The following is a 13,913-nucleotide window of genomic DNA, read 5'->3' as shown; positions in this document are numbered from 1 at the left end:
TCGTGCCCCACATCCAGGCCCTTGGCAGCAGTATCCAGCATGGCAGCATTCAGCTGGAAATGAGCATTGGCAGCCGGTGGCAGACCTCTCTGTCCACCCTCCATGGAAACCTGCTCTGGGGTGGGGGTCCTTCTGCGCCGCTGTATGGCCTTGGATAGGGAGCTGCCAAAGCCCACGTCGAGCTGGCTGCGGACTGCACGCTGCACAGATGGGCTCTGGAAAGCGGCATTTTAACTTTCTTTGCCTGGCTCAATGCTGGGCTGCCCACCTGCTGCCCGGTAACTGGGAACCTGCTGGCGACATCCCACCCCAGCCGTGCACATGCAGAGACTTGACCCCCCCTCCCCACCGCCTGCGAGAGGCTCCCCATGAGCTGTGGATGAGCTAAGCAAGTTTAGGGGTTGCAGCTCAGGGAGCTGAGTCAGCAGCAGATTGCACAAGAAAGACCCTCCCAGGAAAGCTGCGCTGGTGCCATCAGCCCGTGCACGTGTGCACCCCCGGGGATATCGCCTGTCCTGCAGTGTTGCTTGGGAGACCGCAGGTACCCGTAGGATGGCTGCTTTTGCACTTGGGTCCCCAGGGCCCTGCTGTGTCAGTGCTGCACAAGCAGCCAAGGGACTCACAGAGCTGAGGGCAGCCCTTTGAGATGGAGACTGGGGACCCACGGATGCTTGGGAGTTAGCTCCGCTTCGGTTTTCTTCAGCCTCTGCCCCGCCTGACTCTGGGCTGCCGGAGCATCCAGCGGCGACTTCTGGCTCTTTCTCTCCCTCTTCCCTGCTCTGGCAGGCAGTGCCATAGGCTGGGCTTTCCACAGGCTCGTGACTGGCTGCTGGGGTTGGGGTTGGCCAGGCAGTGCCCAGGCATACGTGAAACAAGACCAGAGATCGCTGTTCATTTGCACTCCAGCAGCACCCAGGAGCTGCACCTGCGGAACAGGGGCTCGCTGCGCTAGGTGCGATACAGAGACGACAAAGCCCCAAGGTGCTTCCAGTCTAAGAGGTGAGCACCGGCAGAGCTGGGGGAGCACCAGGACCAACGAGGCAGTGGGCTCAGTGACGTGGGCAGTGGGATGTGGGCTGGGCTCTGCACCGTGGCTCTGAAGGGAGCCAAGGCCAAAGCTGGAGTCCTGGTGTATCTCCCACTCCCAAGTGCAGAGGAAGGCAGGGGCTGTGACTGGGCTGCCCTCTCTTCAGGATCAGCCTTGCTTGGGGACAAAGGGAAGCAGGCCGGTGAGATGCGGCCTCTGGCTCGGGGCCAGGCCTGGCGTCACCACCATGCCCTGCCCTTGTTGTGCTAGGTAAGGGCGTTAGCTCAGAGCTCTGCTGGGCCCAGGCGTGTGTGAAGCCTGGATCTTCCCCTGCATAAGCTGCTGACGCTAGAAGAGACACTGGTGGAAAGTGGGGCCGGGTGAGGGCACAGGGACCCCAGCCTGGCATGCTGCAGCCTGCTAGGGACAAGTGACGTCAGCCCAAAGGCCTGGGAAGGGGCAGGGCCCCGGGACTGTGGGGATGGGGGATGCTCTGATCCTCTCTCTGGCAGCTCCCAGCGGAGCCCTGGGAAAGTGCCTCCATCCCCTCCAGCAGACACCCTGCTGGGGCAGAGCTCAGCAGCCAGGCCAGGGGTGCCATGCCCCTCCGTCCTCAGGAGGGATCCAAGGCCCCTCCTTGACCCTCAGGACAGCCCAGCCCTGAGGGGTCCCAGCGAGCATCCAGTCCATTAGCAGTGTGCTTCTCAGCCTCTCTGAGCAGCTGCTCCATGTTACCAGGCTAAGCCCCCATGCCCTGCTCAGCTGCATGTGTTTGTGTCCGCCATGGGGCCCGGAGCGAGGCGGCATGGGGAGTGCAGGCAGCAGAGGAGGGGGCCTGATCATTGCTTAGCTGTGAGGCCTGTGCCCAGCTCCATCTCTCTTGTGGGGGCCCTGCAGGAGGGCACCCCTGCCAGCGCTCATCAGACGCCTGGGGCAACACGTGTGCATGGACCTGTGGCATGTGCCCGGAGAGAGCAAAGTGTCCCTCCAGTTGGCTTGTTGCAGTGCTTTCTCGCCTAGTGTAGACGAGGCCTCGCCAACAGAGATGCCCCCAGGTGCTTCTGTGCCGTGGTGATGGCAGGATTGTGAGCTGGCTGCAGGGGTGTGTGTGTCCTGCCTTGCCTCAGTGGCTTTTACAGCAGCACTTTGCCTGTCGTGAGCATCCCTACTGCTGTCCGCCGATACCTCCGAGATGGGAGCAAGTAGGCCCTGCCATTCAGCACCATGCCCCCCCTGCATGCCAGCCGTGGGAGATGGGGCGCTCTGGGCCCAAGGGCTCGCCACAGCAAGTGTGGAGTTGCCTGGCATGCCCTGGAATCGCCAGTCTGCACGAGGCTAATGGGAAACACCTGTGTCTAGAGGGACGAGGGAGAGCCTGGTTCTGCGCATGCATGGGGGAGTTCATCCCCTCTGGAATTCCCTCCCCGCTCGCAGGACACCCACGCTGACTGCTGGCTTGGCAGACAAACAGCGTCGGGTTTCGGGGCAGCTGCTGGGACGAGACAGCGACAGCTGGCGACAGGCTGGGGCAGGGCGAGGCGAGGCGAGGCCTCAGCTGGGTCAGCTCAGGGGTCGACCCAGGCGCTGCCCCAGCCGAAGAAATTCTGGCTTCTTTGGTCACCTAGTCACGGGCTGCAGGAAGCGTCTTGGCCTGGCTGGTGAACTGGCTTAGATGGGCCCTGGTGGCCCCAGCTCTGCCATGCTGCCCCAGTGAGGGGGTGGTGTTCCCTGCCTGCCTGGTACTAACTGGATGTGCATTAGCCTCGCTGACTCCATGCCCTCCCGCACAGCAGGGAGGGAACTCTCTGCAGTGTCAAGGGCCCAGACCTGCAACCTGCAGCCGTTGGGGGCCAGGAACCCGCCTCCAGGCCTGTTTCTGTGGCACCGTGTTCTCCGTGGGCTCTCCCAGGAGGCTGAGCTGAAAGCGAGGGAGCTGGGGGTCCCTAATGGCCGCCAGCAGCCTGGTCCCCATGCTACATCTTATCTCATGCACAGCCGATATTGCCACATGGCCTGGCCTCATGCAGCCCTGGCGCATTGGAGTCAGCGCCCCGACTGCGTCCCCCCAGCCTGCTTCCTGAAGCACTGCCTGGGCTTTCCTAGGAGGGTTCCCATCTGCCCACTGGCCAAGCCTGACCCTGTCGAGCCCACGAATTCTGCAGCCCACGGTGGTTTGGCTGCAGGTCCAAGAGGCCTGAAGGGAAATCATGTGCAGGGGGACCATGACTGGGCTGGGCGTTGGGCAGAGTCGCCCATCCCCCGGCCTTGCCTTGGGCACGTTTGGGGATCTGGGAAAGTATTGCCATCTGTTCTGAGGCGTCATCCTGGGCTTGAAGCTTTCCCTCATCTGGTGGCTGCAGGCCCCGGGTGAGGCAGGACACGCCTTTCTCTCAGAGAGTGTTTTTCTGGCTTGGCCATTGAGGGCTGTCTGGGTGTGGGTGCCCGGGAAGCTGGGACCCTGGGAGGAGGAGGGGGTGATACCCTCAACTCCCCCCAGCCGGTAAATAGCCAGAGTCTCCTCGCCACATCTGGCTCCACGTGCAGCCAAACGTGCCAGCAGCTCTGCCCTGGGGCGGCAGAGAAGGGGTGCAGTGTGTGTGGAAGGGGGGCATGGGACAGGCCAGGTTTGTGAACGGGCTGTCTCTGGCTCATGTCATGTCTGCCCAGGCCAGGCCCCCTTGGGCTCCCTCCCCAGCCTGTGTGCACTAGGCCAGTGCTGGGGTGGCTGGTTCCGTGCTAGCTCCGAGGCGGGCAGAGCGGAGGCTGGATCGCTGCAGGTGGCACTTGGAGGGCTTGGGGCATTAGCACAGGTCAGACTGGAACTGCAGCTGCAGGTGGAAATGCGCGTGTGTGTCTAACCCGTTGGAGCAGCCAAGCTGCTGTGTAGGGCACCACGAGCCCCAGGATGGGGGATCCCGCTGGTCCCCCTCCTGCCTGCCCCACTGGGGGGATGCTGACACGGGGCCAGGGGGCATTGCTGTGCAGTGGCAGGGGGAAGAGGGGCTGTGGGCAGAGCTGGTTCAGTTGATTGCAGGGTTGCACTGGGCAGAGCACTGTTCAGACACACCCAGTGCTGTGGGCAGAGGGCTGGGGCAGTTCTTACAGCGCAGCAGGATGGATCTGGTCCAGCCCAGACAGCCAAGAACCCATGAGGCTGCCACCTCCAGCTCTCGCTCCTCCCTCTGTATCCTCAGCCCTGGCAGTGACCAGGGGCTGGGCTTGCCTGCCAGGATGCCTCCCTGCAGGAACTGCAAGGCAGGGTGCAGCCTGTGTTGGGGGGGACGTGCATGCGGTGGAAGGAGACACGGGTGGGGTGCCCATCACAGGCGGTTTTTCCACGTTTTCCCCTGGAACGAGCCCCTTGCAGCTGTGAACTTAGTTGCTACTGGAAAGCGATGCCATCCCTTCCCTGTGCCAGCACTGTTCTCAAAGCCCCTGGGGTGAGCATGCCTCTGCCAGTGGCGCGGGGTGTCTCAGGGATCCCTGGGGACGCTCTCACTAGGCAGCCCCAGTGCTAGTGCAAATGGCCCCTTGCCAGCCACAGGCTGGGTCTGTGCTTAGAAATACTGACAGGCAGCTTGCTGCCTTTGTGGCCAAAGTGCCAAGAAGGCAGGGGTTCGTTCTGGCCTGCCAGGCCCTGGCCCTGCGGCTGCACCGTGCTGCCATCAGGAGCCTGCCAGGGCTGGTCCTTGCGCGTTTGTTTTTCTCTCCTGTCCTGGCTGTGGCTGGGGCCCTTTATACAGCGCCTGTGTCTGTCTGTCTCAGTGGCCCTGTCCAGCCCTAGGTTGCAGAGCGCTTTGCAAACATTACCCAGCCCTCGGCTCTCGGGGTGCATTACGTCACCCTGCAGGGAGGGGCCGGCTCTGCAGCCACATCTCACCTCCCGTGCAGCTTGGCACGCGCCTACTGCCGTAGGCCTGCCTGCACTTCAGCCTCCCCACTGCTAGTGCAGGGAGCACATCCCAGCTGGGAGCTTTCCATGCATAGACTGATCTGAGAGCATTGGCTGGGCCTCCCAATTGTCCTGTGAGTTTTATAGATAGGGAAACTGAGGCATGTAGCCATGCAGACTCTGGAATAGAACTCAGGAGTCCTGGCTCTCACCCCCACCACGCTAACCACTAAACACCACTCTCCTCTCAGAACTAGGAACCCAGAACCCAGGAGTCCTGGCTCCCAGGGCCCTGCTCTAAGCGTTAGATAGTGCCGGATCAGACCGTTACTTACAAACCGTTACATCAGGGTCTGTTCAGTCTGGAGTGCAAGGTCTGAACCCACCGAGAAGCTCCATGCTGCTGTGATACTCAGGGCTGTGGCCGCCTCGCTTCCCCGGGCACAGCGAAGACTCCCCATGCACGTGCCCCTGTGCTCATGTGTGTCTGAATGGGCTGATCCCCACACAAATGCTCAGCAGTCACCGCAGTGTCGCCCTTCCGTGCCATGCGCCGCAGCATCAGCGGCTTGTGGGACCCAAGCACCAGGATCCCATTGGGGTCTCCTGCCTGGTGCTGCTGCTACCATGGGCTCTTGGAGGAGATTGGGGCTGATGGCTCCCTGGAGAAACACAGCTAGCACCCAGGGAGCAGAACACAGACCCTCTCCCCGAAACGGAGCAGGGCGCCAGCTCCCAGCTCCGCATGCAGCAGCTGAATGATGCCCCGAGTTGGCTCCGACAGCCAGACTGTGCTAGCCCCTGGCATGCTCCTTGGGGCTCGGAGCCTGCTCCTGTGGCGGGCCAGGCTGGGGACAGTATTGGGCTGCAGGCAGAGCTGCTCTCAGGCCTTTGAGCCCCCCAGTGCCTGGTTTCTGCTGGCCTGGTCCCTTCCCGTCTGGGGCACGCTTGGTGGGGTTCGTGGGATCCCAGCCCAGACACAGTGTTTTCCCGTGCTGGGAACACGGAGCCATAGCTGACTGGGTGACCCACAAGCTCAGGAAAGATTCTCCCTGGGCAGGTGCCCTTGTGTAGACAGGGCTCCGGCAGCCCTTCGCACCAGGGATGCTATTAGCAGGGTCTGGCCAGAGGCGGGATTCTGGGTCATGCGCTGTATTAAGGTCACATTTATAAAGGGTTAATAGATGCTAATCAGTTGTCAACTACTTGCTTATAACTGGCACTTCCTACTGAGGGGCTTTGAACTGTTCCCGTGCGAGCTGCCAGCGTCTGCGGCTCACTCATCCATACTGGATCCATAACGCAGGCTGAGGCCAGGAGACCCCATGGGGCAGCGGTGTCTCCACGCACCCTGCTGGTGCTCTGTGCGTGTGCAAGGATGGCACAGCTGCACTGCACACCCAGTGTGCCCACACTGCATTGCACACGTGCCCTCCCACTGTGCCCGGTGGCGAGAGGATCGCCGTGGGGGCCAGGGAAGAGCTTGGCACTGACTGGACCTTTAGGTGCAGGCAAGCGAGGTCAGGAAAAGAGGAAATGTGCCAAGGAAGAGATTGGGCTGCCCTGAAGTGACCTCCCCCTGCCAGCACTTGGCCCTGGAGCTGGGCGTCTCTCCTGCCCCTCCCTGGCTGCTGCTGCAGTGGTTACTTGTGCTTGCCAGGCTGCTCTCTGCTTGTTTTAGTCCAGGTGATTATTCGGTGGCTTTGCAGTCAGCCCAGCCAGGGAATTAGCTGCTTTCCGAGGGTCAGGCTGGCCCAGTCACTGGTGCTGGACTGCCAGGCATGGGGGTCAGTCTCTGGGTGTGACCGTGAGTCCCTCGAACCTGGCAGGCCTGTGTCTGAATGGGGAGTTACGAAGGCAAACTCCTATGGATGGACAGACACACGCCTGTGTGCCTGCCTCTCCTGTCCCCACAACGGGCACACACCCATCCTGAGACTTCTCAAATACGCCGGGTTACAGTTTCCACCCTCTCCTGGTTCTGATCCAGTCTCGGCCCGGCTTCTGGGGCTGGTAAATGGGCTGGAAGTGGTGTTCGTCCCTCTGGTGCATGCCCGGTGTGTGTTCCCTTGCAGCATGGCCTGGCTTTTCTCTCGCACTGCCCCGTATGCTGCTCTGTAAACGGGTAGGGGCTGCTGAGTGCTCGCGTTCTCTGAGCAGGGGCATGGAAGGACACAGTGCAGTAAATCTCATGAGCTGTGAAAGTGTGAGCTGGGTTACCACTGCCTGTGCAGCCACCCCAGCTCCCAAACCCCTCCGAGGCCGAGCCAGGCCGCCTAGGCAGGGTCCTCGCAGTTAAAGGTCGAGGTGCTGGCAGCCCTTAGAACGTGGCACATTGAAACCTAACCGCTGGAGAATGGTGATTGGCCCCACGGCTCTGAGCAGTGGCTGGAGAACATAGTGCAGCAGAAGGCTGGGGGTGGGTGGGGAGGTGTTACTGGCCCTCGGCCTTGGCACCACATTTTGGGAGCTGGGTCTGTGGCTCTGGATGCCCCTGTTCAGCTCACGCTGGGTGCTGGGTTCTCTGGAGATGCTGGCTCTTGGTGTCCCCGTGGGGAGCTGCTGGCTGCTAGAATTCAGCTCTCGTTTCCAAGCCTGACTGTGGGTGGAGCTCTCCAGGAACCCAGCTCCCAGGAGGGTGCTGAGCTTGGTGAGAAGCTGGGCCAAAGCTGTGCTGATGCAGCTGCACAGAGGCCGTGAGTCATGGAGCCATCCGGCTCACGCTGCCTGTGCTGCAGCTTTGCTGGGAACCCGGCGCTGTGATGCCAGCACTGACACCCGCTGCCTTGTAAGCAAAACGCCCCTTTGATCTGGCGTGTAACGCGCCCACGCCGATGCAGACTGACGAGTGGGAGCAGTCTGGCAGGAGAGGTGCACGCGGGAGCAATTCCTCACAGAGGCAGGGACGGTGTGTTCCCCTGTTGTGTCTCTGTGCGCACGGGGACTGGGTCCAGGTCCTGCAATGGGGGAAGTGGGTTTCTGTGTGTCAGGGACGTACCTGTTTGGGAAGGGCTCTTTGGGTGTGTTGGAGGCAATGCCAGTGAGCCAGAGCAAATCCCTACCTCCCTTCCTCCCACCTCTGCCAGTGCCCCTCATTCCCGACCCACAGCCCCTGCTGCTGTCCTAGCCCTAGGCTCCCCCTGGTACATGGCGCTGCCGATGCCCCTCTGCCTGGCACACACAGGCAGCCGTTCGCGCCCAGCTGCTCGCTGAGTTTTTTACTATGGTGAAGGCCCTTTGTGGGTTCAATCATTTCCTGTGCTGGTGCAGCTGGTGCCCCTCCAGGGTGGCCTGTCTGTCTCTCTCCTCCCAGCTGTGGGGGTGGCCAGTGCTGGCAGTTTTGCCCCAGCTGAGTTCTGTATTGAGTGGCTCAGGTGCTCAGAGGTGAGACCCACTTGGTGAAGCGAGGGCCCTGTGCTTGGGGGAGGGGGTCACAGGGAATCGACGAGCCCAGGTGCATGGAGCAGGCATGAGCCACCCTAGCCACAGAGCAGAACTCTAGGGCCAGCTCCTCAGGGGGGAGGGTGGCTTTGCCTCTTCTCTTGGCATGGATGGGTTAGCTCTTGGTCCTCGTTAGGGGTGGGGGGAAGGGACTGACCATGGCTTTGGCATCCCAGGAGTGGCCATGGCTCTGGGAGGGCACTGCCATCACGCTCTTCCCCAGCCTGGACTGCGGGCATGTCCCACCAGGGACCCCATGGCACTGCAGGCCCTGCTCCCCCCAATCCGCTGCGGGATCCTGACCCCTCCCAAACTGCCCAGCTGCTTCCCTCCTGGGCCTGCGCTGATGAGGCCACGGTGCAGCCACCGGCCATGTTGCTGCCATGGTGCGGGCGTGGGGCCATGGTGCAGCCACCAGCCATATTGCTGCCTGGTGATTGGCGTCTGGAGGGCCTGCTCCCCCAGGGCCCTAGGTCTGGAGGCACTTTTCCCATTGGCCATGCTGCCTAATGATACAGCTGTGACCCCTTGGTGTGAAGGGGGCAGCCTGGGCCTGGTGGGCAGGCTAAGGCAATGCTTGTCTATGGGAACAGGTGTTGGCTTCACTGTCCATGCCCTTCCTACGGGTCCGTCCGTCTGTCTGTTGGACTCCTCTGTGGATGCTCTATAGTGACACCCTAATGCAGCAGCCCCGGATCCAGGCCCTGCTCCCATCTCCACCCCCTGCCTGGCTCCTGTGGTTGACATGGGCATCCCCGACGCCAGGGTCGAAATAAACTGCTCCCAAGGAGACGTGCTCTCCAAACCCGCACGCAGGCCCCGCTGCAGCCGGAGGGGGCTGATGCCTCTCGCTTGTCTCTGGGGATGTCAGCGGGCAGGGACCTGGGCACCTCCAGCAGAGGGGGAAGTGTCCTGAACCCCAGGCGGCAAACGAGTCATTGCACCTTCACTCCCTCAGTCCTGAACTGCAGCCCCTGCTAGCCTGTATCTGAACCGGCGCTGAACCTGCCAGCTCTGCCGAATGGCCCATGGGATGCCCTCCTAATGGCCTCCTGTAGCCGTGGGCAGGAGCCGGCCCCGTTCTCTGCTGACTCCCAGCAACCCCCAGTGTGTGTGTTGGGGGGTGTTCTCCCTGCTTTGTCTCGCTCCCGCTGGCCTGGGAGAGGCCTGCACGTCCGTCCGGTCAGGCCCAGTCTGTCACTTCCTGTGGAAGCGGGTGGGGTGCGAGAGGCGTTGGGTGGCCCCGCGCGGGGGAGGCGGCCTTCGGTTGCTGGAGATGCGTCGGCCTCACATGGACATTCTTGCAGCATTAGTCAATTGTTGTGTGCAGGCACTTGCCGCAGGCTCTGTCTCTGCTGCTGGGACCAGAGCTGGGCTGGAGCGATGACGTTGGGGGAGTTGGGATGGCACTGTTCTGGGTGCTCCCGCTCCAGCGCTGGGAAGGGATGGGGCACTGCACTCCCAGTCACCTGGGGAGGGCGTTCCTGCCTCCTGTTGTGCGGTGTCCAGCCCCAGACGCTCCCCTTCCCCACTCCAGGAACCCTTCCCTTGTGAGTGGTGCTGTTTTGGGGCAGGCTCCACTTTGAGCCGAGGATCCAGGACCCTCAGCCCCCACCTGGGAGCAGGGCAGGCAGCTGCTCCCACAGGAAACAGGGTGGCTTTGTGCCCTGCTGGCTGATGGCCAGTGCCGAGCAGTGCCAGGCCCTCACCGATGGGCGCTCTGTGCATTGTGTGAGCTGGCCGGAGAGACGTGCTGTGCCTGGCACCTGGCGCATGGGGCGTGTGGTCGACTAACTGCCGTGGGACTCTGCCCTCCATGGGGGGACACGGCTGTGTTTGGAATGGGGCAAGGCAGGGCCTGCGGGATCAGACCCCAGCAATGCCCTGAGTGCCCAATGCTGTCTCTGGGGGTCAGGCCGTTCCCCTCTTTCGGGATGCCAATGGCTGTGGATTGGCTGAAGGAGCCTCCGGCTTGGCCCTACCATCTCTCTGGGACACCCGGAACTCTGCGTCCCAGCTGGAACCTGTCCCACCCACCCAGCTGCTGCTCCAGCCCCTGCCCTGTCCCCTCCATCCTCATGCTCTGGGTCTTCACTGGTCCTGCCAATGCTGGGACACCGTCCATGCAGCCCCATGGGAGCACACACCTGGTTCCTGGGCACTGGGTCCCCTTTGCTTCCTTCAGATCTCCCCCTCCCCCAGTCCGGCCTGTGGGTTCTGGCACCCCCCTCCCCCGAGACCCACACCCTGGCTACTCGTGCTGCCCCTGCTCCTGCAGGGATTTGGCACCTGGGGCTTTGTCTCTGCTCCAGGCACCTTATGGCACTGTGCACGTCACGGGGACAGGGAACAGGCCACGTAGGGCGCGAGCTGCCATGGGCTGGCCTGTGGCAAGGTCACTCCCAGGGGGCTGGGCTGGCTGGGTCCCCACAGACCCCCACTCTGCCCCTCTGGCCAGCTCCCTACCTGGTACGTGGCCGTTTTATTCAGAAATCCACCCTGGCCAAGCCAGCTGCCGACAGGGCGGTTCTGAGCCCAGCCTCCTCCGATGGGGCTGAACCGTCTGCCCAGGCCTGAGAGAACGAGCATTGGGTGGCCCTTGTATGAGACACATGGGGACCCCCAGGGGCTGCCCCATGCCTGGCAGAGGTGGAGGGGGGCTGCCGAGGGACTTGGGGGAGAGGGGTACTCGGGGAGCTGGGGGCGGGGTGGCAGGCTGTGAGTCAGAGGCCCTGGGGCTGAAGCAAGCAGCATTCAGTGTCACTTCTCAAATCCCGTCCTTGGTTCCTGTTTCGAGGCTAAAATAGTTGGTGGCCATTGGGGAGGGCGGCGCCGACTGGCTCCCCCTCTGCTGCTACGGCCCAGGGCAGATGGGCAGCACTGGTGGCCCCGTGGAGCCAGCGTGATGCCAGGACGGCCCTGCCCGGCCATTGATCACCCCTGGCCCCAGAACGCAGCCGGCAGGGTTGGCTGCTGAGTGAGGCCACGGTCAAGAGCCCTGGGGTGGGGTGGCAGTGTGGGGCTCTGTCACGCTGACCTCCCCCGATTCCTGCCCCCATGTGGCTGGAGATGTGCCCTGGGGCCCATGTGTGGGGCTGGCCTGGGCTCTGGGGAAGGACTGACCTCTTTCTCTTCTGCTTCTGTGTTTCAGCTATAGCAGCATCTCCTCCAGGGCAGAGCGTCCCCCCGAAGAGTGACCAGCCAGCTCCTGCTGCAGCCCCTTCCCCATCTACAGGAGAAACATTGCCCCCCAGGAGTGACTGGCCTGCCCCTCCTGCAGCGACCCCTATGGGAGAGTGCATCCCCCCCCAGAGCCACCAGCCTTCCCCCCCTGCCACACCTGCCCCTGTTGCAGTGACTCCTCCAGGAGAAGTCCTGCCCCCCTGGGGAGACCAGCCAGCCCCTACCACTGCCCCCCCATCTCAAGAAGAAGCACTGCCCCCCCGGCAAGACCAGCCAGCCCCTGCTGCTGCCTGCCCCATCTTCAGGAGAAGCCCTGCCCCCCTTGCAAGTCAAACCGGCCCCTACCACTGCCCCCCCACCTCCAGGAGAAGCCCTGCCCCCCCAGGGAGACCAGCCAGCCCCTGCCGCTGCCCCCCTGCCTCCAGGAGAAGCTCTGCCCCCCCGGGGAGACCTACCAGCTCCTGCCTCCCCACTTCCAGGAGAAGCTCTGCCCCCCCGGGGAGACCAACTAGCCTCTGCCTTCCCACCTCCAGAAGCTCTGTCCCCCCGGGGAGACCAACCAGCCCCTGCCCCCCCACCTCCAGGAGAAGCTCTGCCCCCCCAGGGAGACCAGCCGGCCCCAGTAGTTTCTCCAGCCGCTGTGGAAGGGACCCCTGCAGGAGCAAAGAGCCCTCCAGGAAATGCCTGGCTTTCCCCAGCTGCAGCCACCCCCACGGGAGAAGCGCTACCCCGCAGGAGCAATGGGCCATCCCCTGCCACCGCTGCTTCTCCACTCCGTGCCGCAGCGGCCAGCAGCCCCAGGTCCAAGCAAGGTGTGTGCGCCCCTGGGGCAGTGCTGCACAGGGCCTTGGGTACCTCCTCTTCTGTCTCCAGAGCCCTGGCCAGAGGGAACGATTCCTGCGTGGCGGACAGGCCCAGAGCAGTGGGGCTGGGACGACCCGAGGGGGCTCACAGGAGCTGGTGCGTTGATCCCTGCAGCCGGCTGTGGGTGCTGGGCCAGGCTTTGCACAGGCCAGCTGGGGCCCAGGCGGGTGTACGGCCCCAGAGCACCTCTCTGCAGGGATTAGCGGGAGCATCCTGGCCAGCGCTGCACCAGGGACTGCGCAGAGCAGCTGCCTGTGCTCTCATGCCACGGTCCAGTTCCCTGGGTGGCTCTTGGCCGAGGCCACAGGCACAACCCTCATGGATCACACGTTGGCGCCTCCCCTCTGTCCAGCAGATGTCCCGAGCCGCCCCTGGCCGGCAGGGTGGGGCTGCAGAGCCCTGTGCTGAGCAGATTTTCTCTCCTTTCCCCCGCAGGTGCCCAGAAAGCTGAAGCAAGGCAGAGGCAGGCGAAGGAGCGGAGGGAGGAGCGGGCCAAGTACCTGGGTGAGCCCCAGGCCAGGCCCCTGCAGAAGGGAGCTGGGGGAGAGGGCCGTGTGTGCAGGTGTCCTGGGCTCTGGGGGGGCTCCTGTGGGCGATGGGCACACGGGAGCATGGAGAGGGCGCCGTGGGCTCCAGGGCCTGGGCCTGGATTCGGTTCTGAAAGGGGAAAGCAGGATAAAGACAAACCCAGTTAGAGGAGCTTTGTGGGTTCATGGAAGGCTGATTAGCCGGGAGTCGCAGGATTAGCCCCGGGCGCTGGGATCTCGGTGGAACGCGGCGCCCCTGCTGCCCCAGGAGCCCCGAGCAAGCCAGGGCCTCGTGCTCTCGCAGCTCCCGGCAGTCGCGCTGCAGGGCCCCCTCCGCGTCCCTACACAGCAGCCTCCTTGTCTCCCAACTATTTCCACCCTCATTCCCCCATTGTTTCCCTGAATGTGCTTTTTAGGCCGGCTTCTCCACTCCCTTTTGTCCTGGCCACTGACTCCTCCCTTCCGGGCCCAGTCGTTGCTGCCCCAAATCCTCCTCCAACACCTGTGGCTTCTGCCTGCAGGGAGCTCAGCAGAGCCCAGCTCCTCTGGCCACCTCACCCCAGCGGCTCCACGGCCCCACTGTGCCCAGCTCTGGGCCTTTCCAGAGCTGCTGCTCCCGCACTCCCTGGGGGATCTAAGTGAGCAGGCATTCAGAGGTGCTGTCCCAGGGCTTCCCACCCATCCTCGGGCAGTGCCCCGTGCCCTGCAGGGCCAGAGTGGCCACTGCTCCACCTGCTGCTGTCTGGCCAGTGTCCGGAGGAAGGGGGAACAACCCATCATCCCTGTGGCCAGCAGTGCTGTGCTGAGGGCTGCATCCTGGGCATGGGAGCTTGGCCAGGCTGCCCTCCCCTGCCCTCTCTCGCTGTATCTGCCTTGGACAGTGAAAGGGGGCCAGCTTAGATGGGGTCCCCATCGCGTTTGGCACTGCCTGGCCCCAGGAGCCGAGAGGCCCAGGATGGAAAGGGCTGTGGGGCAGCGT

At 63.4% G+C, this 13,913-nt stretch overlaps 2 protein-coding genes across 2 annotated transcripts in view; both read left to right on the top strand.

The window, feature by feature from the left end:
• The window catches only part of MAP7D1 (MAP7 domain containing 1), a 36,365-nt gene that overhangs the window by 7,871 nt on the left and 14,581 nt on the right, over positions 1-13,913 (top strand). Inside the window, 3 exon segments of the mRNA XM_050932083.1 lie at positions 11,512-11,834; positions 11,836-12,355; positions 12,843-12,911. Coding sequence (XP_050788040.1) covers positions 11,512-11,834; positions 11,836-12,355; positions 12,843-12,911 — 912 coding nt within the window.
• LOC127039019 (angiopoietin-2-like) overlaps positions 1-13,913 on the top strand; it is an 84,193-nt gene that overhangs the window by 57,316 nt on the left and 12,964 nt on the right. The gene's annotated exons all lie outside the window — the stretch shown is intronic.

The sequence above is a fragment of the Gopherus flavomarginatus genome, chromosome 22 (assembly GCF_025201925.1).
Source record: "Gopherus flavomarginatus isolate rGopFla2 chromosome 22, rGopFla2.mat.asm, whole genome shotgun sequence".
NCBI lineage: Eukaryota > Metazoa > Chordata > Testudines > Testudinidae > Gopherus > Gopherus flavomarginatus.
Note: the sequence above shows the minus strand (reverse complement) of the source record. Positions and strands in the feature narration are given on the sequence as shown.